The 23,403-nt window shown below is 36.5% G+C and overlaps 1 protein-coding gene across 1 annotated transcript; it reads left to right on the top strand.

The window, feature by feature from the left end:
* Window positions 1-403: 403 nt before the first annotated feature.
* LOC116164775 (calpain-11-like) lies at window positions 404-22,302 on the top strand. Its single transcript, XM_031479001.1, has 13 exons — window positions 404-696; window positions 904-1,100; window positions 19,813-19,953; window positions 20,004-20,178; window positions 20,226-20,470; window positions 20,517-20,689; window positions 20,734-20,939; window positions 20,983-21,140; window positions 21,190-21,262; window positions 21,312-21,533; window positions 21,584-21,776; window positions 21,911-21,966; window positions 22,017-22,302. Exons 2-13 carry the CDS (start codon window positions 907-909, stop codon window positions 22,041-22,043), a joined length of 1,863 nt encoding a protein of 620 aa, XP_031334861.1. The 5' UTR covers window positions 404-696; window positions 904-906; the 3' UTR covers window positions 22,044-22,302.
* The last annotated feature ends 1,101 nt before the right edge of the window (window positions 22,303-23,403 follow it).

Raw genomic sequence — 23,403 nt, 5'->3', positions numbered from 1 at the left:
TTTGAACGAGTTTGAATTTGATCGTCATACTGATTCCCTGAGGTTCTGCGTTTTTGCCACAAGTACTTGCATAACAGCAATTCTGTCTTACTGGACAGTATTTTAGTATGTCAGTCGCGTAGGAAAAAGTTCCATTTCATGGTTCATTTGGTTTAATTAACACGGGCGATCACGATTATTTCGACCTGATTCGCTGTATTATAATTTGCCACGTTTAGAATAGTCGTGTAATAACAGGTACGCTTTCAGATTTAATGCGTTATTACCCAATTAAGTAAACGAATAAATGGTTCGAAATTGTTATTATATAATAATGTGTACAGGTTGTAAACTGCTGAGTTCACAATAAAAGTGGATTGTGAGCCAGCGGCTTTAAAGTAGACTCTCTGTATAGGGGGTGTGGAGAAGAACAAGAAACAGCTCTTCAAAATTGTCTTCCCAGGAAGATCTTGGACCGTTCACAACTTGGCATCCCAGATTTAGCCATTTATCATGCGACTCAGCAACCTCAGCGGTCACAAATTTGGCTCGTGTACTTCAAAATGGCACTTAATAATCCGTCACCGAAAGAACCTCAAAAGGAGGCTTGCACACGTCGCTACATTGTAATTTATTACACGACCTTCCTCATGAGAAATTGAATAAGCAATTTGCGATTTGAATGAATTAACCTAATGCTACAGGCAGGTGTGAGGTGTAAGTATTTTTGTCCCAAGTTTCGAGGTTAAGTAGGTACTTCAGTCAATGCGCGAGAAAGTTCCTCATTTTCAAAAGTGTCGCATTAGCAATTAATCTTTTGTAAATAGGCAATAGCAATTATTACTTGGTCATTGTGTCAGAGAAGTTCGACAACCCGTACCGTTACTCGTTTATTTATTTATCATTTTCTCTTGATTTTTGCAGGAAATGTGCCAACGTCCTCGATTTTTGAACGATAACGCCAACGACGTCTGTCGGTTTGCGGTCGACGCTGGAGAGCTGGGTGACCAGTGGCTGACGGCGGCAGTAGCGTCGCTCGCTTTGACGCCGCGATTTTTGGATCGGATTATTCCCCTTGACCAAGGATTTGACAACTCCAATTCGTATTGTGGGGTTTTCAGGTGAGCTTCTTCGGGTGTTTCAATAGACCACAACAAACAGCCAAAAAATCACATGCTGATGACTGGTCCCCAACTTTTTGGGACGTTCTAACCCTTAAGTAAATGCTTCACCGAAAAACCACCTCAAGTCTCCTTTAAGTATCGTGAAAGTTTTTGAATTGCATTGCGACTACCGCTCCGCTGTACAGTAGCGTGCTTAATTTTAAAGCGAGTACACACACACCCCTAAATTCTTTTCCGCGATATTTCGGAATAGAAAATGTCGCCAAAAATGTAATTTTTAAATTGCAATTATCATTCCGTCGAAAAAAATACGATGTTTGGTTTCTGAAAGAGTTTGTCTGAGAATCGATGAAAGGAAAAGGTTCAGCAAGATTTTCGCCGCCCAACTCAATTTTTTTAGAGTTGATTGCAAATTTTTGAAGAGAACTCTCTCAAAATTTTGCGGAAATGTTTCTAGCAAATTACGAAGAAGGCATGAGAGGTAGCAAAAATGTGTACACCGGAATTCCAAAAATGTAAAAAAATTCCGGAATTCCAAAAAAAACGTCAAAAATTCCATTGACTTCCAATAAATTCCATTGAATTCCAGCAACTTCCAAAAAGAAGTGAGAATTGTAAGTTGATATTAATGATGTCAATATAAAACTAAAAAAGAAATGATATTTATGTATGTGCCTACATATTATGATGATTTTTTTAAATAACCTTTACCCAAAATCGAAAAATTGAAACCTTCATTTTCGTGCCTACTTTGCTTTAGGAAATTTTAGTTTCCATGACAGAAACAGAACAGACTACGTTTTCTACCGCTTGTCACTTTACCGGGCGCATTTTTGACATTTCCAAATGTCTATAATGACTCCTGTCATCACTGACAGATTGACATTAATCAAAAGTTCTATATAAAAATTAAAATTTTATATTAAAATACGGTTTCGGGTAAATTTTAATACAAAACTCGTCAGTAAAATGATATTACCTGACTCGGAAATTAAAGTACTCGGCCCCTAAGTGGCCTCGCACTTCAATATTTTCTCGCCAGTAATGTATCATTTTCCTGAGTGTTATGTAAATAACTTAAGAAAAGTCGTAGGAAAAGCGAGGGAAAAAGTTTACTTTCATGATTGTCGCAATAAATTGGTTAACTTAGAGCTAAGCGGTGAGAATAAATCATTGTGCACTTAGTAAGTGCCGACAGAAGTGACTACTTCTTTCTCTCTCACACTCCTTCGCTCCCTTTTTTTGCCGCGATTTATATTATAGAAATACGTCGATAAGTAAGTGTATTGTACTTGAATCGTATAGTTACGGATGAGATGAATTTAGTCCCGTGCAAAACGTACAGTTTCTAACGTTACTTTCCTATCGATTGATATTCCATTTAAGTAGCCTTATTTAAATTTTTGCTCTAATTTAAATTTAGTATTCTTAAGCCATCACTTACTTTTTAATCCACTAGTTTAAGGTGTAAGGTGAAAGTAAATTCCTGTAGTAGATTTCTCATTGCATTAGTTCTATTTTTTATTCCTTAGTTGTTTAGTTCGCCGATAGACAGCATCCTAGTGTTAAAGATTTCTTTTACTTACTTCTCTGTCTTGTCGTCCCCTCAGTTAAGTTTCTGCTTTCGCTACGAAGCATATACATTCCGAGACCCAATTTTGTAGACGATTACTTTTGTTACTCCGAGAATTCATGACTGTTAGTTTGATTACATTGTATCCTACAAATTATGTGTGTTATATTCGATAATTTGCTACCTTTGGTATGTAAATTAGTGTTGAAGTTACCGAAACTTTGTCCGAAGCAGATATTTACCATTTTTTAGTTACTTTATTTGTTTTACTCTGAAGAATTGGCTCATATTATCATGTTTATGATTGGAATTGATTACATCAATAGAAATTTAGTTGTTTGTGCATCGTCAAGTGTTTTTCTTTATTACGTTTATGCTTTTAGAGAGATGTTGTAAGGTAAGGCGTGGTCGATCCAAATTTTGCTTTTGCTAGTGTAAAGTTATTCGAATGTTTGATTATTGAGAATTATTGAGTATTAATTACGGTTGAGTATACGATTTAACTGATCAGTGTCAGACGTTAGAATTGCTTGCACAATATTTTATGTGCCGCGGTATTCACTACCCCTCTTGTTTGTTTGTTGTGTTGTGTCTGGTACAGATAAGGCTGAACACGCCCTTTTGGGCTCACAAGGTTGCGACCCGAAATTAATTTTAGCTTTGGAAATGGTTATGTTTTGTATGGGTATGATGTTACCAATTTTCGTCCAAGCAGAAAAGACACAGTCTCGCATGAAGTGATGATTGTAGTAAATTAAGAGCATATGTTCGAATAGTTTTTCATTATTTTCTAAACACAGATAGATATCTTCTCACCCTAATCAGCATTTGTGGAGTAATGCTAGAACTAACCCCCTCAGTTCTTTTTCCGTTGCACAATTTTGCTAATAAACACGATTCCTAATGAACCCCCATGGGAAGAAAGCAACTTTTCTTCGTTAGAAAACATAATTAATAGAAAAAATACTAATTATACAGTAAATTAAACCCCTCCTACATAATAATAAGTGCAAAAACCAACGTTTCTGCCAGTTCAAATGCGCCATGTTTTCCAAAGCATACTTTTTTCATTGTGGTATTGCTTCACATGGTAGGATGTTTCATGTCATCCAATTGAAACCCTTCTGGAATAGGAATTTTCTTAAATAATCCCCAAAAAAGACATAATTAAACCATTAAATGCTATACATGACTGAATTCGAAATAAAAAGTCTCCCATTTAATCAAATATGTATCACTTACCCTTTCTTATATCGGACATAGTGTTTTTATGTAAACATTTCAAGTAAATATTTAAAAATCAAATGATCAAACCTATTTTCCAGTGACAAGGCAAACTACATCATACATTCAAGTGTCTTCAATTCCCTCTGAAAAATTAACCTCGAAATAGCGATAAAATAAATTCATCCCCGTCCGAAAATGACGTGCCCAGTGCTGATGTATATTGCCAATATTTATTTACTGAAACCGCACTATATTGTCCAAATGGAGGTTATCAGTAAATTCAAATTAATTTTTCTTTTTCTTTTCATCGATTCCTAAATGGGATAAAACGTTTACAGATTAAACGAATTAAACGAACAGTGAAGCTTAAACTTAATTATATAAGGGCCCTGGTGGAAATAATGCTATGTTGTTGGGTTTTTTATGACCGCAAGTGATTTGCCTTAATTTAACTTCAAAACGCTAAACACAAAAAGTGATCTTTTTTTATTTAGTTTTCTAAACTGTAAACTTTTAATTATTTCCACCCACATTTTAAAGTTGTAGTATCCACTTTCAAATAATTCTACGCTTTAAAATGTTTAATTGCAAACAAAAAGATTAAAACTTAAATTTAATGTAATGTTGACTACAAAAGCTTATATTACTTTAGCATTTAACATTTAATCTAGTATTCACCTCAAATTCTGAATGTTCGTTTTTGGTATATCTACCTAATGGTACAAGCTACCATGTTTATTGGTTTATATACACCTATCACTTACAAGAAAAACTCTAACTTTCGTAATTATGATCCAATTTTGACCAAACTTTAAGGGTTGGTGTAACTCATTATTCCGCCCTATTGCAACAAAGTGGCGGAAAGCCTGATCGGCCGAGCCGAAAGGGATTTTTTTCTTAAAGAATCTTTAATTTGCAAAATCAAACCTTTTGTCGAGACAGCCGTTTGGTGTTAACGAATGTATGAAGTTTTTTAACTTATATTACCCCAAGTAGGAGGAATTTTCAAGTTTATAGGCGATTCAAATACCTGGTCGCCTCGGTTGCTAAAACGCGAATGAATCACAAATCTCCCTGAATAATCCCGTTCATTTCTTACTTAATCAACGACTACCCACAAAATGCCGAATTGTTAACGCAAACTGACATATTTAATCGTTGCTTCCGCCCAACGAATCAAATGAACGCTAAGGTGAGAAATGAAACCCGCGTATTTCGGAAATATGGCAGATCACGCCGCGTTCGCATTTGTAACTAAACGGCCTCATGATCCTCATTCCAGACATCTAGTGTCCGAGGCCTCCGAAATACATTAAGAAACAAAGCGCTATTGAAATTAAACGACGCGAGGCTTCGTTTCCATCACGGTTTACGAATACTTTCCACTTATCAAATCCTTTATTGGTTAATTCAACTCCCGAAATTTAGACAAACTGTGCACTTCCTCTGATATGTAATGCCTAACTGGTTTATCGTTAAAATTTTCAAAATTTCTAACTTTTCTTTCTCTTTGACATGATTTTTACTTTTGAGGCGACTGGTCCCTGAAGTTTCAAAACTTTAATATGAAGTTTAAATGTCAAGCTTAGCTTTGCAGTGTTTTTAGTTAAAATTGAGTCAAAGAAATTCTAGATCAAGTTGCAAAGTAGTTTGGTTACCAGGTTCAAGTTAAAATCTTACTGTTCCTGTTTCCAGTTTGAATGGACTAAAATTAAACGCGTTTCGAAAACTTTCGAATTAGCAACAAAATATTCATTATTCAAGTATGATCCCAATGGCATTAATTTGACTAAGATTTACACTAAAAGCACTTGCACTTTAAACATTAAATACTTTGAACCTTTACTTTGTAGGGTTTAGGTGTTTAAAGACCAGTTTTGGATTTTAAATCCGTTAACTATACCTGCATACAAATCTTATGAACTGAACCCCAAACCTTTCAATTAAAATTCAATAGTTTTCGTATTATATTTTAAAATATCCACTTCTAACATTTTGCCCATCGGTATGAAATTTTGCTTTTTGAAGTAGCTTTGTAGATGCTGCATCGAAGCCGTTCAGACAATAAAGTTGTCGAATAAGCATCGAATTTGGAAATTTTGGGCAGTTTGCTTCAGATTGTGGATGCCGAAAATGAGGTATACCTGATATAAAATAATGATACAGAGGGAACAAAATATGCAGTTGATCAATCAATATGGCCACGTTATGGGTAATAAAAATATTGTCTTTTCCGAAGAGCCATTTGAGCCATCCTCGCATAAATTTCGAAAGCCAAAACGCGAAAGCGCGCAAATTTCGTAAACCCCCAACGTCGATCCGCATTTCTCCATTCATTGTAATCTCATTATTATTTTATACAAAGAAGACATATTTTAGATCTTTAGATTATTTATGTATGCGAGAACGCGAGCCTCGCGGAACAGATACGCAAGTCAGATTTAATAAAGATTTAACTCGAGACGTAATGAATAAATTTCATTATGGCCGTACACTATCGAAGTACTTTATATTATACAATGGCAGCGCAAGTTCGTATATAGAATCTAGATGATGCGAGCAAAAAAATTATGAGATATTTGCCATTGTGTGTATCCGTAATATAAACGACGATAGTAAACTATCCGGATTCTCGTCAACTCTATCTATTTTGTAATTCCAATTAGAAATGGGGCCCCGCGGTCTTCCTAAATCAGGGAATTACCAATCTAGACGAGTTCAGAGGATATTATCGAGAGACTGCTATGCTGTGGAAAAACAAAATTTATTTTTCCATAACCTCTAACACACTTTCTACAATAAACATATCATCTTTTTGATAACTCTTCAAAATACTGCCAAATCATCATCAAAAGCAAATCTTTGTCCTTTTTCCAGCTTGAGACAAAGGCAGAGAACACTAAATCTGGACTATAAGGCAGTGTCTTAATTTCTAATCTAAGGACCGAAAATATTGACGGGACATCCCGTATACGAAAATATTTTAAAAAGTGTAAGGCTGGGGATTATCTACAAATAAGCACACAGTTGGTTTATTGTACTTGAATTTGTTATCTCAGTGTCTATTTTTCCTTTTAGAATTGTTGTAATTTATTCAATTTAGATAAGATACTTTAAGTTAGACGTATCTGTTCAGGCGTGCGTATTATCGAACGAATTGTAAAAGATGCGCGTTATTTCGGCGTAAGCGGGAACGCTGGACGTATTCCTATCTGATAGTGGAAGTGGTGGTTCTTTCAGACTACGAGTTTTTCAACTGTAAGGGTTGCCATTTTTATGGCACAGGAAATAACTTTATTACATTGATTGATTGATTGATTGAGTCTGCTTTTTTTGTCATAATTGTATTATACTCACCAGTTATCCGCTTTAAGGGTATTTATGTTCGTGACTCGACAAGTAACTCTATTCATTGATGATATGACTATACTTAAGGGGTGTACCAGCGACTATTAAAAGTGATCATAAAGATTTTACCCCCAGACATCTTCAGGCTGCGAATTTTTCCACTTTAATGGTTGCCATTTTTATGGTGTAGTAAATAACTCTATTATATGGATATGCAGGATATGCTTAAAAGGTGTATCAGTCTCCCTCAAAAGTGATAATAAAAATTCTACCCCCAGTCGTTTTCAGATTACGAACTCTTTTATCAAAAATTCTGCCATACAGGGGTGTTATTTTTATGGTACAGCATTAGTGATCAAATTACCAGATTTTATGTCAAACAAATCGTATGGAAAGTGTTTTTCTATGCGTTTCCGTTGCGTTTAGTCCTAGCTATCAACAATAGCATTAATTTTTAAGTTACAGTAAATCGCGAAAATCAATGATATTATTCAATTATGGGTTATTATTTAACACGTTTTGTAAGTGCCCTTTTTCACTTAATTGCTGCAAACTACAAGCGTATTAATAAAAAACTACCACTTTCAAAACTATAGTTGTACAGTGTGATCTATTTTGGTTGAGACAGCAGTGTATCTCAGCTGTTTGTAAAGAGAGAGACTTGCGGTTTTCGTGACCTTGTGCTACGTTTAATACCGCAAACAGAATCAATCAAGCTACGTTTGTTTCTGAGATACAGGGTGAAAACGAAAAGTTTGACTTTTTAGGATATCATCATATCTTACTATCCATGCAGGATAGAAAAAATTTAGAAACTGTTTATTTGCATATTTTTACCTAGAATCCCGTTTGGACCACCGTTTCTGAGATTTTACCCAAAGTTGGTATTTTTTAAATGCAACACCCTATATATCTTTTCAATCAATTTTTGAATTCCAAAAAAATCATTAATTATATTATCTTTTTACTGTTTTGGATAGTAGGCCATGAGTTCTTACAAGCATGCGAGTAATAATCACTGATTTATTTTGATCATTTTATTATTTACAATTTAAATGTAACCAACCCCTTTTTGAAATATTGACATAATTAACTTATTTTTTCTAATTTACTTAATAAAAATTATTAATTACATATGCGAAAAAAATTAAGTTTAATTAAATCAACAATTGAAATTACAAACTTTATTATACCTTACTAAAACTAGCATATTAGAAAACATGAAACTAGTTATACTGTTCTTTAACGCATTATGCACATATTCAATTCTTTTTAAATCATTTAAAATTATAAAGGGTTATAATGGATCTTTGATCGCGTATGTCCAAAGAAGCGGACAAGGGCGCAGTGTTCTGTTTCAGTCGCTAGCGTACAATCCAGGATTTATGGTAACTTGATGCGTGTCTGCATTAATTTAATTTCCGATCGGCTTTTGTTGCCGATCAAAGATCCATTATACCAACTGGATTTTGTTTGGGGAGCTAGGCGGCCATCTGATTGGTCCGTGTGCGCCAATCCAATTGGCATTTAAATATTCTGTAAATAACGTTCAATTGTAAGCAGGCGCTCCATTCTGTTGAAAAAATATTTAATTTCGCTGTGACAAAGGTACACCTTCCAGCAACTCAGTCACCGTCAAAAATTCCGTATACAATTTTAGTGCCCAAAATATACCAAGAAACTTTAAAACTGCAAAAATACCAAATGCATCCCCCAAGTTACTACCTGAAGTAGCATTAAAGAAACTTTTATAACCCTTAAGACCCCAAAACTTTTGAGAGGCTCTCCAGGATTGTAGTAAAAACTCTAATGCTACACAAAAAATCTGTTTTGTATTTTTAAGTGGCAAAAGTAAAAATTCTTCATAATTGGCCAATCCAAACCTAATTAAAGCAATATTCAAAACTCTTGAGGGGCCAAAATTGCCAATTGCGACTGTTAGTAGGTACTGTGTAACTCTTGAATTAACATTGTCCAGAACTTCCTGTGCAAATTCGTGCCTCGCATTATTTACAAACGTAATTGTTTATGTGGCTGTGTAATTGCGTCAACATTATGAATTAATTTAAATTTAATTTCAATGAAAAGCGATTGCGTGAACCACTCCGAAAAGTATGTCCTCCCATACATACACGTAATTGATAGTGCCGCAAACAATATGTTACCCGGTTTGTATTACAAAGGAATGATAACTCCTGCGTATACGGTGAACGAGTTTTTTGTCCTTGGCAATTACAATATGTAGAAAGCTGAAAGATTTTTGCAATCCCCAGATGGTGACTTTTCATGTCGCGAGGAATTTTCTACCTGTAATTAATATACCACCTGCACTCAACTGTAACAAAATTGCAGCGTTAAAGAATTAATTATCCACATTTAAGTTCTTTATCCAAGAAGGTTACTTTCCGATGAAGATGAGGAATTTCTGGCCTTGGACTCGGAATTCTAGTCGACAAAAAAGATCTTTCCTGGAACGAAGTTCTATATGTAGATGATGTATCCTCGAGTGGAATTTAATAATCGATTTTGGGGCAAATCGCCATTTACGAGAGTGGTTAATTAACAAGTCTTTCGTCCGAGGAACCACAATTTTACAATTTTCCGGTTCTAGGTTTACGATGAACGTACTACAAAAATACGATTACGTTAATTACTAATACTGTAAAATACCATAAACGTTAAAGACAGCCCACCGGTAATGAAAATGTTATGCAAGCAAATTTAATTAACTTTCCTGCAATATTTTCAATTTACAGAATATTATTTTGAGAATCACAATTTAATGTTAATGTCACACACGCCTAAAAGAAGTAATCTTGAGCACTACGGGACGAAAAAATCCATTTTTGGGACAGTTGCGCACATTTCATAATCTTGAAGTAAACTTTTTGTAACATGTGGTCTATGTCGCCATCTTTTACTAACAGGATGGACGTAAAGGAAAAATGAAAAAAATCCTGTAACCTGTTAGTAATCTTTTCTTACAAAAAATTGTTTATCAAGATCACAGAAACGGAACGTGAAAATGATTTGCGAACTGATACATTACAAAGTAATCCTTGCTCATTACTTTCTTGACACCTCCTTATACATAAAGTTAGAATGTCGGATCAGAGCACATCTTTAGGGTTGCTAGTGAACCCGCTTAGCATAATCAATCAAGGATCTAAAAATGTTTCACGCGCCCTTAAAATTTCACCCCGAAAAGTGGATAACTGCAAAGTGTGGTAGAATTCTTGTTATAAAAATTCGTAATTTGCAAACGACTAGGGGTTGAATTTTTATGAGCACGTCTTTAGGGTTGGTAATGAACCCTTTTATCAAACTCAATCAAGGACCTAAAAATGTTTCACGCGTCCTTAAAATTTCACCCCGAAAGTGGATAACTGCAAAGTGTGGTAGAAGTCTTAATATAAAAATTCGTAATTTGCAAAGAGCTAGGAGTTGAATTTTTATGAGCACGTTTTTAGGGTTGCTAATGAACCCTTTTATCATAATCAATCAAGGATCTAAAAATGTTTCACGCGCCCTTACAATTTCACCACGAAAAGTGGATAAGGGCAAAGTGTAGTAGAATTCTTAATATAAAAATTCGTAATTTGCAAACAACTAGGGGTTGAATTTTTCTGAGCACGTCTTTAGAGTTGCTAATGAACCCTTTTATCATACTCAGTCAAGGGCCTGTCATAATCAATCAAAGACCTAAAAATATCTCGCGCGCCATTAAAATTTCACCCCTTAAACGGGATAACTGGAAAGTGCGGGAGAATTTTTAATATAAAAATTCGTAATTTGCAAGCGACTAGGGGTTGAATTTTTATTAGCACGTTTTTAGGGTTGCCAATGAACCCTTTTATCATACTCAATCAAACACCTAAAAATGTTTCACGCGCCCTTAAAATTTCACCCCGAACAGAGTACAGACGATAACGGCAAAGTGTGGTAGAATTCATAATATAAAAATTCGTAATTTGCAAACGACTAGGGGTTGAATTTTTGTGAACAATTAAATATGGTTGGTAGTGAACCCTTTTAGCATAATTAATCAAAAAAATAAAAGTATTTCGCATGCCATAAAAATTTCACCCCTTAAACTGGATAACTGCAAAGTGTGGGAAAACTTTTAATATAAAAATTCGTAATTTGCAAACGACTAGGGGTTGAATTTTTATGAGCACGTCTTTAGGGTTGCCAATGAACGCTTTTATCATAATCAATCAAGAACCTAAAAATTTCACACGCACCGTAAAAATTTCACCCCTTCAAGTTGATAACTGCAAAATGTGGGCAGAATTTTTAATATAATATTTCGTAATTTGCAAACGACCAGGGGTTGAATTTTTATAAGCACGTCTTTAGGGTTGCCAATGAACCCTTTTATCGTAATCAAACAATAGTAGGGGAGCTAGCACGAAATCCACTGAACAAGAATGATCAAAATTTTAACCGATGGAGTTCCATTTTGCCCTATCAGAGTATGCTAAAATCGATCGTCTGCCGCCTCAGGTCATACGACTTAAGGCGCTGCGGGTACTTCTTGTGGTACCAATTCTGAAAGGTTGTTTTTCGAAAAAATAAGTTATATACCAAATGAAAACGTTGATAATAGCTCTTAAAAAAATATTTAAAAAAATCCCGCGTATTTGATAACTCCGTAAAAAAACAATTCTTAGTCGGTTTTTCACGAACTTTCTACGGATATAACTAGGTTACCGTTGGAAGAATGAAGCTGATTTTTTTTTACCCACTAATGATAGGTACAGCCAATGACTATGAGAGTGTTTCTTTTGTAAATTTTTTCTCTAATTATAAGATATCTTATAATGTTAAGCTAATAAGATAATCTTGTAATTAGAGACAAAATTTAAAAACGAAACACCGTTAAGTCATTAGTAGTACCTATCATGAGTCTGTAAAAAAATCAAATGTGCGCGATTTTTTTAAATATTTTTTTAAGAGCTATTATCAACGTGTTCATTTGGTGTATACCTTATTTTCTTGAAAAACAACCTTTCAGAATTGGTACCGCAAGAAGTACCCGCAGCGTCTTAAGTCATATGACCTGAGGCGGCAGACGATCGATTTTAGCATACTCTGATAGGGCAAAATGGAACTCCATCGGTTAAAATTTTGATCATTCTCGTTCAGTTGATTTCGTGCTAGCTCCCCTACTACAAGGACCTAAAAATGTTTCACGCGCCCTTAAAATTTCACCCCGAAAAGTGGATAACTGCAAAGTGTGGTAGAATTCGTAATATAAAAATTCGTAATTTGCAAACGACTAGGGGTTGAATTTTTATGAGCACGTCTTTAGGGTTGCCAATGAACGCTTTTATCATAATCAATCAAGAACCTAAAAATGTCTCACGCGCCGTAAAAATTTCACCCCTTCAAGTTCATAACTGCAAAATGTGGGCAGAATTTTTAATATAATATTTCGTAATTTGCAAACGACCAGGGGTTGAATTTTTATAAGCACGTCTTTAGGGTTGCCAATGAACCCTTTTATCGTAATCAAACAAGGACCTAAAAATGTTTCACGCGCCCTTAAAATTTCACCCCGAAAACTGGATAACTGTAAAGTGTGGTAGAATTCTTAATATAAAAATTGGTAATTTGCAAACGACTAGGGGTTGAATTTTTACGAGTACGTCTTTTGGGTTGCTAATAAAGCCTTTTACCATAATCAATCAAGGACCTCAAAATGTTTCACGCGCCCTTAAAATTTCACCCCGAAAAGTGGATAACTGCAAAGTGTGGTAGAATTCGTAATATAAAAATTCGTAATTTGCAAACGACTAGGGGTTGAATTTTGTGAACAATTATTTAGACGAGAAAAACTGTCAACTAATAAAAATGCGACACCGAAGAGTTGCTAGTGAACCCTTTTGGCATAATTAATTAAAGCAATAAACATATTTCACGCGTCATCAAAATTTCACCCCTTAAACTGAATAACTGTAAAGTATGGGAGAACTTTTAATATAAAATTTCGTAATTTGCAAAGGACTAGGAGTTGAATATTTATGAGCACGTCTTTAAGGTTGCTAGTGAACCCTTTTATCATTCTCAGTCAAAGACTTAAAAATGTTTCACGCGCCCTTAAAATTTCACCCCGAAAAGTGGATAACTGCAGTGTGGTAGAATTCTTAATAAAAAATTCGTAATTTGCAACCGACTAGGGGTTGAATTTTTATGAGCACGTCTTTAGGGTTGATAATGAACACTTTTATCCATACTCAATCAAGGACCTAAAAATGTTTCACGCGCCCTTAAAATTTCACCCCGAAAGTGAATAACTGCAAAGTGTGGTAGAATTCTTAATATAAAAATTCGTAATTTGCAAACGGCTAGGGGTTGAATTTCTATAAGCACGTCTTTAGGGTTGCTAATGAACCCTTTTATTAAACTCAATCAAAGACCTAAAAATGTTTCACGCGCCCTTAAAATTTCACCCCGAAAAGTGGATAACTGCAAAGTGTGGTGGAATTCGTAATATAAAAATTCGTTATTTGCAAACGACTAGGGGTTGAATTTTTATTAGCACGTTTTTAGGGTTGCCAATGAACCCTTTTATCATACTCAATCAAAGACCTAAAAATGTTTCACGCGCCCTTAAAATTTCACCCCGAACAGAGTACAGACGATAACGGCAAAGTGTGGTAGAATTCATAATATAAAAATTCGTAATTTGCAAACGACTAGGGGTTGAATTTTTATGAGCACGTCTTTAGGGTTGCCAATGAACGCTTTTATCATAATCAATCAAGAACCTAAAAATGTCTCACGCACCGTAAAAATTTCACCCCGAAAGTGGATAACTGCAAAGTGTGGTAGAAGTCTTAATATAAAAATTCGTAATTTGCAAAGAGCTAGGAGTTGAATTTTTATGAGCACGTTTTTAGGGTTGCTAATGAACCCTTTTATCATAATCAATCAAGGATCTAAAAATGTTTCACGCGCCCTTACAATTTCACCACGAAAAGTGGATAAGGGCAAAGTGTAGTAGAATTCTTAATATAAAAATTCGTAATTTGCAAACAACTAGGGGTTGAATTTTTCTGAGCACGTCTTTAGAGTTGCTAATGAACCCTTTTATCATATTCAGTCAAGGGCCTGAAAATGTTTCAGGCGCCCTTAAAATTTCACCCCGAAAAGTGGATAACTGCAAAGTGTCTTAATATAAAAATTCGTATTTTGCAAACGACTAGGGGTTGAATTTTTATGAGCACGTCTTTAGGGTTGCTAATGAACTCTTTTATCATAATCAATCAAGGACCTAAAAATGTCTCACGCGACGTAAAAATTTCACCCCTTCAAGTTGATAACTGCAACGTGTGGGCAGAATTTTTAACGTAATTTGCAAACGACTAGGGGTTGAATTTTTATTAGCACGTTTTTAGGGTTGCCAATGAACCCTTTTATCATACTCAATGAAGGATCTAAAAATGTTTCACGTGTCCTAAAATTTCACCCTGAAATATGGAAAACTGCAAAGTGTGATAGAATTCTTAATATAAAAATTCGTAATTTGCAAACTACTAGGGGTTGAATTTTTGTGAACAATTAAATATGGTTGGTAGTGAACCCTTTTAGCATAATTAATCAAAGAAATAAAAATATTTCGCATGCCATAAAAAGTTCACCCCTTAAACTGGATAACCGCAAAGTGTGGGAGAACTTTTAATATAAAAATTCGTAATTTGCAAACGACTAGGGGTTGAATTTTTATGAGCACATCTTTAGGGTTGCTAGTGAACCCTTTTGTCATAATCAATCAAAGACCTAAAAATATCTCGCGCGCCATTAAAATTTCACCCCTTAAACGGGATAACTGGAAAGTGCGGGAGAATTTTTAATATAAAAATTCGTAATTTGCAAGCGACTAGGGGTTGAATTTTTATTAGCACGTTTTTAGGGTTGCCAATGAACCCTTTTATCATACTCAATCAAACACCTAAAAATGTTTCACGCGCCCTTAAAATTTCACCCCGAACAGAGTACAGACGATAACGGCAAAGTGTGGTAGAATTCATAATATAAAAATTCGTAATTTGCAAACGACTAGGGGTTGAATTTTTATGAGCACGTCTTTAGGGTTGCCAATGAACGCTTTTATCATAATCAATCAAGAACCTAAAAATGTCTCACGCGCCGTAAAAATTTCACCCCTTCAAGTTCATAACTGCAAAATGTGGGCAGAATTTTTAATATAATATTTCGTAATTTGCAAACGACCAGGGGTTGAATTTTTATAAGCACGTCTTTAGGGTTGCCAATGAACCCTTTTATCGTAATCAAACAAGGACCTAAAAATGTTTCACGCGCCCTTAAAATTTCACCCCGAAAACTGGATAACTGTAAAGTGTGGTAGAATTCTTAATATAAAAATTGGTAATTTGCAAACGACTAGGGGTTGAATTTTTACGAGTACGTCTTTTGGGTTGCTAATAAAGCCTTTTACCATAATCAATCAAGGACCTCAAAATGTTTCACGCGCCCTTAAAATTTCACCCCGAAAAGTGGATAACTGCAAAGTGTGGTAGAATTCGTAATATAAAAATTCGTAATTTGCAAACGACTAGGGGTTGAATTTCTATGAGCACGTCTTTAGGGTCGCTGATAAACCCTTTTATCGAACTCAATCAAGGACCTAAAAATGTTTCACGCGCCCTTAAAATTTCACCCTGAAAAGTGGATAACTGCAAAGTGTGGTAGAATTCGTAATATAAAAATTCGTAATTTGCAAACGGCTAGGGGTTGAATTTCTATAAACACGTCTTTAGGGTTGCTAATGAACCCTTTTATTAAACTCAATCAAAGACCTAAAAATGTTTCACGCGCCCTTAAAAATTTCACCCCGAAAAGTGGATAACTGCAAAGTGTGGTGGAATTCGTAATATAAAAATTCGTTATTTGCAAACGACTAGGGGTTGAATTTTGTGAACAATTATATAGAGTTGCTAGTGAACCCTTTTGGCATAATTAATTAAAGCAATAAACATATTTCACGCGTCATCAAAATTTCACCCCTTAAACTGAATAACTGTAAAGTATGGGAGAACTTTTAATATAAAATTTCGTAATTTGCAAAGGACTAGGAGTTGAATTTTTATGAGCACGTCTTTAAGGTTGCTAGTGAACCCTTTTATCATTCTCAGTCAAAGACTTAAAAATGTTTCACGCGCCCTTAAAATTTCACCCCGAAAAGTGGATAACTGCAGTGTGGTAGAATTCTTAATAAAAAATTCGTAATTTGCAACCGACTAGGGGTTGAATTTTTATGAGCACGTCTTTAGGGTTGATAATGAACACTTTTATCCATACTCAATCAAGGACCTAAAAATGTTTCACGCGCCCTTAAAATTTCACCCCGAAAGTGAATAACTGCAAAGTGTGGTAGAATTCTTAATATAAAAATTCGTAATTTGCAAACGGCTAGGGGTTGAATTTCTATAAACACGTCTTTAGGGTTGCTAATGAACCCTTTTATTAAACTCAATCAAAGACCTAAAAATGTTTCACGCGCCCTTAAAATTTCACCCCGAAAAGTGGATAACTGCAAAGTGTGGTGGAATTCGTAATATAAAAATTCGTTATTTGCAAACGACTAGGGGTTGAATTTTTATGAGCACGTCTTTAGGGTTGTTAGTTAACCCTTTTATCATTCTCAGTCAAGGACTTAAAAATGTTTCACGCGCCCTTAAAATTTCACCCTGAAAAGTGGATAACTGCAAAGTGTGGTAGAATTCGTAATATAAAAATTCGTAATTTGCAAACGACTAGGGGTTGAATTTTATGAGCACGTCTTTAAGGTTGCTAGTTAACCCTTTTATCATTCTCAGTCAAGGACTTAATAATGTTTCCCCACCCTTAAAATTTCACCCCGAAAAGTGGATAACTGCGAAGTGTGGTAGAATCCTTAATATAAAAATTCGTAATTAGCAAACGACTAGGGGTTGAATTTTTATGAGCGCGTCTTTAGGGTTGCTAATGAACCCTTTTATCATACTCAGTCAAGGACCTAAAAATGTTTCACGCGCCCTTAAGATTTCACCCCGAAAAGTGGATAACTGCAAAGTGCGGTGGAATTCGTAATATAAAAATTCGTTATTTGCAAACGACTAGGGGTTGAATTTTTATGAGCCCGTCTTTAGGGTTGCTAATGAACCCTTTTATCATACTCAGTCAAGGACCTGAAATTGTTTCAGGCGCCCTTAAAATTTCACCCCCTCCAAAGTGTCTTAATATAAAAATTCGCATTTTGCAAACGACTAGGGGTTGAATTTTTATGAGCGCGTCTTTAGGGTTGTTAATGAATATTTCTTACGAGTTCTTTAAGAAATATTTCGATTCATTTTAGGAGGAATTGTACAAATCAGATAAGTCTTCCTATAAATTTTACTAAAGAGACCATTTGCAAATCTTAAAAATCATCAAGTACGCCAAGTACCAAATCAATGTAAGGAACGACGCAAAACCGAACGTGTTCAATTAGAGAAAATCAAAGGTGCTCCTCTGTTAAATAATGTCAAACTATATAGGTACATCAAAGTTACCATGTACGTACAACAAACTAGCCATTCGATAAATGAACAATACCTTACAGAAGACCGTGTACAATCATTAAAATCCCCAATTAAAAAAGTATCTCGACCGATTTCCTCGCATGAGGACAATAATTTAAGCGTGTGACTTTACAGAGAACATACCCGAAGAATAATTCAATCTAGTCTAGTTACCTTATTGGACTTAAGTCCGTAGACACTTTATAAGTTGGTCGTCTCTAATTATACCGTACGCATTGAAAACTAAAACTACTATACCTACTCTTATGTTGCCGCCAGTATTAGTTATGGAGACGTTCAACAAGGGGTGTACATTGAATTTTTGCTCGTTACCTTTCTATATGAAGATGTCTTATTCTCTCGATTTTTTTCGACGTGTTTTTATCTTGCAGTGCATTGCAATTATTCTGTCAATCACAAATCAATTTGTGTGACTTCCTTTTATAATAAATAACGGAAAACACGCGAAACCGTGAGAACAGGCTATTAGTATGGCGTGGACGAATAAGATTAGGTCTTCGGTATAACTAGCTTTCACGACATAAATTCAAAGGCATGTATGAGATTAGCGGTTTAAGATTTCGAGTTCCTCTACTCGGGCTGTTAGTTTGCGGCTAATGAGCACGGATATGGGAAATGTAAGCTGAGGATTCCGATTCCCTAAAAGAATTTGCCATTTCGCGTACTGCACTGTATTTAACGTGAATTTGGAAACGACTTTCTGACGGAAATTATTCATTTACCGAAACATCGAACCTAAGACGAAGAAATACTGTTTAATTATATGGTACATTATACTATTTTTTCTAATTTTTTTCTGCAATTCTACACTATTTTAAATTTCCTTGTACGATTTAGCACTTTTCCGGTTAATAGTTAATAGATCAGCAAAAATTGCTTTTTCCGCATTGCCCTTATGATTCGAAACGATCGTTCGAGAAACTAATTCAACATTTCGTACACAGAAAATCTCAAATTCCGATCTCTCCTCAATAGTAGAGAGATTCCATCTCACCAAATGCGCCAATTACAGGGTAGACTGGTCGACCAATGCATGTTCTGGAAAAAGAGAAAGCTCTTGAAACCAAAGAAATGGCTTGGAAAACCTCTTAGACGGCGGTGGAAAACTACACAGAGGTTTCTGGAAGTTGATGAGATAACCGGGAAAGTCCACAACATTCTGAAAACTCCTCCTACGGTCCTGGAAAACGCTACAAGGCTCTAAAAGCGTAAAATGGTTGCACAGATGCTTTGACAGGAACTCTTAGAAAGTTCTGAGGTTCACTTGTTAGCGTCTTCAGCAGCTTTGTCCTAGTGGCCTTCCAGAACCTAGTAACCTCCAACAGTCCCACTGAGAGCTCGGGATAGAACCACGTGCGGCTGATTATGTACAGACGCTGATTAGGATTTCCCCAAGGTGACGCTTCATGTAACAAGGTAGTGACCAAAAAGCCATTGATTTTAAGGCGTGGTAGCGTCTAAGGGAGTAGTGGCAACAGATAAAAGTGGCGTCTATAGGAAGATAGGGGTGCCAAACCTTTAAAACGCTATAATGATAATAATAATAATAATTTATTGTCCAAACAGACTATCTAGTCTAAATACAGGACAAACTTAAATATTGTTCAATAAAAGCCGCACAGAAATATAGAAAAATTAACAAAAATGTAACAAAAATAATAATGATAGATTTATAACTAAAGCGAACGAAAATTGTTAACAGAGTTATACAATAAACAAAATAAAGTCATAAATCAAAATACAATATTGGTAAATAATGATGCCAAGAAGCTGCAAGTGGTGACTCAAAAGAGCAGAGTACCGCGGAAAACTTTAAGTAACACTCCCACTAAGAGCTCTGGATTTAACGTCCCCGGGAAGTTTGATTGTATATACAGGATAATAAAAAAAAACATGTAGTGATTGATATTTTGCACCGCTTACTCCATACTATTGGCGATTAATAACAATTTACTAATACGTATCGTTTCAGGTTTCGATTTTGGCATTTCGGTGAATGGAAAGACGTAATGGTGGACGACAGGCTGCCGACCTTTAAAGGACGCCTAGTCTACTTGCACTGTCTGAACGCGACCGAATTTTGGGCGGCCCTCCTCGAAAAGGCATACGCGAAGTGAGTATACCACTAATCTCTGGGAGGAAACACGGACGCTTTTGTCGTAGGTTTTACGGAGGTTACGAGAATTTGCAGCAAGGCTCGACGACGAGGGCACTGCAAGACTTGACGGGCGGCATAGTACAAAGCTTTAGTTTAACGCACCAGGACAGATATTTGACATTTCAAGTGCTCAACAGCGCTGTTCCGCGATCTAGTCTACTTATATCCACGATAGCTCAAGTTAGTAAACTTCCTCTAAGACTATTATTTACAATTGACTCTTTCAGGATAAAGAAAACAAACGCCAGTTACGTTTGCGGAACGGTTTGATCACGCAACACGCGTATAGCGTAACCGGTTTGGCGCGGGTCAGGGGAGTATCCGGCGAAACTCCCTTGGTTCGCCTGCGCAACCCATGGGCCAAAGGAGAGTGGACGGGGGCCTGGAGCGAGCGGTCCTGGGAGTGGGATGGGCTGTCCGCGCGTGACAAAGAATTGCTCAGTCTACGCGTCACCAACGACGGGGAGTTTTGGTACGTCTAACGCCACCATTTTACCTCCCTAAAATGAGCTCTTCAGGATGTCATTCGACGACTTCGCCAAACATTTCACCCAACTTGATTTGGTGCACGTGGGTCCTGATGATTGGATGTTGGAGTCCGCGTTACACTCCAAACAACCATGGCGTGCGGTACTGGCTCGTCGAAGATGGCGCGCTGGTTACAATGCCGGTGGAGGACCCTCCTTCATAGGTAAAGCTTCGGGAGCTCACCGCCATACTCATAACTTTTTGCAGACACGACCTCCATGAACCCACAATTCCACGTTCAAATCCCCCGAACCTCCAATAACAAATGTCACGTGGTCGTGTCCATAACTCAACTGTACGAGACCTTTTGCGCTGACATCAAGAAGAGGAAGCCGTTGTACGCGATTGGGTTCGCAGTTTACGAAGTACCTCACTCAATGCCAAGACTTACGCAACACTTTGTCGCCGAACAGGTAAGCCCACAGCCATCTTCCACACAATAATCGTTTCACTTAGAAACCCCTGGATGTCACAAACCACTCGGTGGCGCGCGAAGTTGTTACCTTTTTCACCTTACCTCCGGGAGACTACATCGTCGTGCCTCAAACGAACATTCCAAACCTCGACGGTAAGTTTCTGCTCCGAATTTTGACGGACGAGCAAAGCAACATATGGTGAGTACGTCAACCTTTTGACGCGCAAACGAGATAAGATTTCTCATAGGGAAGTCAACGAGGACAATATGGTAATTAAAAACATCGGGGCGGAGTTCATGCAAGAAACGCAAGTGTCTTTGGTAGGTTGATCTTCGCGTGGAGCTCGGGCTCACTTTTCATTTATTACAGACCGAAAAAGTGATTCTGAACAAAATTCTGGCGAAGTACCCGCCGGAAATTGATGCTAGTCAGTTGCAGAAGATCTTGAGGGCCCACTGGAAGCTGTACCTTTCGGAGAAGCCCAGTTTGGAACTTTGCAAAACGTTGATTATGCTGCGCGATTTTAATATCAGCGGAAAGATCAACGTCGTCGACATTCCCATTTTAATGTCCCTGCTCCAATTTTGGCGGGTGAGTTTCCTACACGCAACTCCACTCGATTTATCGATCACTGTTACTAGCTTGCGTTCCAAAAGTTTGAGAGAGGTAACAGCGGGAAAACGTCCAGTTATAATTTTAGGCCGTTACTGTGGGAGGCTGGTTGCACTGTCAGCAATAAGGTATTGGAATGTTTGGTACTTCGATTCACCAAGAATCGAGTGTTGACGGCCGAAAACTACATCATGGCAATGGTTCGACTGCATTTGTCTCACGGTAGGTTGGGACGATCCATATGGGGAGCTTAACGAAGCTTCGGAGAAATAGCAAGAAATCTCCTCATAGAAAAAGGGGTGCTATTTCTCCGAAGCTTTCTCAATTTGTACAATAATATAGCAGGGCAATTGCAGAGAGGCACCACAGCATCGATTCCAAAATCAAAAGCAACCCTTTGTCATTGGAAGAGGTACGTATTAACATAAAATCGGTCCCAAGTCTAACCTACTTCTCCTACAGATGATCCTAATGACGACCTACTCATAAAGCAATAATTATTGTGATCAATTTTGGAAAAACCAAAGAATTTTTAACATTAATCTAGTTATTTATTTAAAACATATTAGTATTAACCCACCTGTTATGTATTATGTATATCATTATTAGTCTTGTGTCTAAGCTCAAAGTGTAAACATTTTTACTATTTATACTAAAATAATTACCTAACTGTGCAATAATGTGATCTGTAGGTATTTAGTTTTGGAACTTACTGTTTATAGCTAATAAAAAGAACTCGGCTTTTCTAGTTTCTGTTTCTATCCAACTTTAAAATATGTTCTTAATATACTACGGTATTTTTTGAATATTCTGCTAAGGTGGCTGAATTTGCACTAGTTTGGAGATAAACATATCAAAAGTTCCCGCCTGTAGCTCTTAATCTCGGTGGAGGGGGTCTCTCTTTTACCCGGCTCATCCCCCCCCCCCCACCGGGTACAAGGAAACTATGCGTCCTAGCGACATAATCACTTTATCAGATGAAAACTGGTTTAATTTGCTACAAGTTTTACTTTTTTGATATCTTGTATAGTTTTCGAGACATCCGCTCTTATGTAATTTGGGAACGGGACCTAGCTCGATCGCGACTTTCAAGAAAGAACAGGCATTAAAGTCTGCGCAGTCTAAAGCATCGCATCTGCATTTCCCACGTTTGATTTCAAGAAGAATTGTTTCATTTCATCAGGAAACTATTAAGAAGAGTCAAGACAAAAGAAGGAAGGTACATCCAGTCCGCACTTTTGATTTCCATAAAGTATGTATGTCCGTAGCCACCATAAGGAATGATAATATTTGGGGTGAAGAAATAATTCTTCGCCTTTCCGGTGCTAATGACGCCCTTGCAGAAGCGGGAATTTATTAAAATGACTGTGGTTTCATCAAGCCCTTATATGCTCATGAGAAATCAGGAACTTCCTCATGCGAGTACGTAGTAAAATAGCTTATACCTTCATTGTTAATAATACAGACTGCCAGTTTTTACAGACTGAAATAGGGAGACATGTATGGGAAACTATAAAAGTTCAACAGGCATCAGGTGTTTCGCTGACAAAGATGCCTAAGTTCTTGGTGGCTGGAAAACTCGGAATTGTACCATTCCGAGACATTCCGTCATTGTGAAAGAACTGATAATCCCAGATGAACCTAATTATCCTGATCCTCATGAAATCCTGTTGTAGATTGCTAAACAGCAAGATTTGTAATTTCCCGTGTGGAAAGAGTACATGCAGTCCATAACAGCGTAAAGACGATAGACGCTTCCCTTCATCAAAATCCGTCATTCGCTTGATGACCTCCTAACTAGTCCAAACAAATTTCCCTCTATACCTTTTTTCGAACCTGTTTTCTTGTT

The sequence above is a fragment of the Photinus pyralis genome, unplaced genomic scaffold (assembly GCF_008802855.1).
Source record: "Photinus pyralis isolate 1611_PpyrPB1 unplaced genomic scaffold, Ppyr1.3 Ppyr1.4_LG2, whole genome shotgun sequence".
Taxonomy (NCBI): Eukaryota; Metazoa; Arthropoda; class Insecta; order Coleoptera; family Lampyridae; genus Photinus; species Photinus pyralis.
Note: the sequence above shows the minus strand (reverse complement) of the source record. Positions and strands in the feature narration are given on the sequence as shown.

Coding starts and splice junctions, on each gene's coding strand:
- LOC116164775 (XM_031479001.1), top strand. CDS start 907: ATGTGCCAACGTCCTCGATTTTTGAACGATAACGCCAACGACGTCTGT. Junction 21,141..21,189: donor GACGAGCAAAGCAACATATG/GTGAGTACGTCA, acceptor GATTTCTCATAG/GGAAGTCAACGAGGACAATA. Junction 21,534..21,583: donor CCCTGCTCCAATTTTGGCGG/GTGAGTTTCCTA, acceptor CACTGTTACTAG/CTTGCGTTCCAAAAGTTTGA.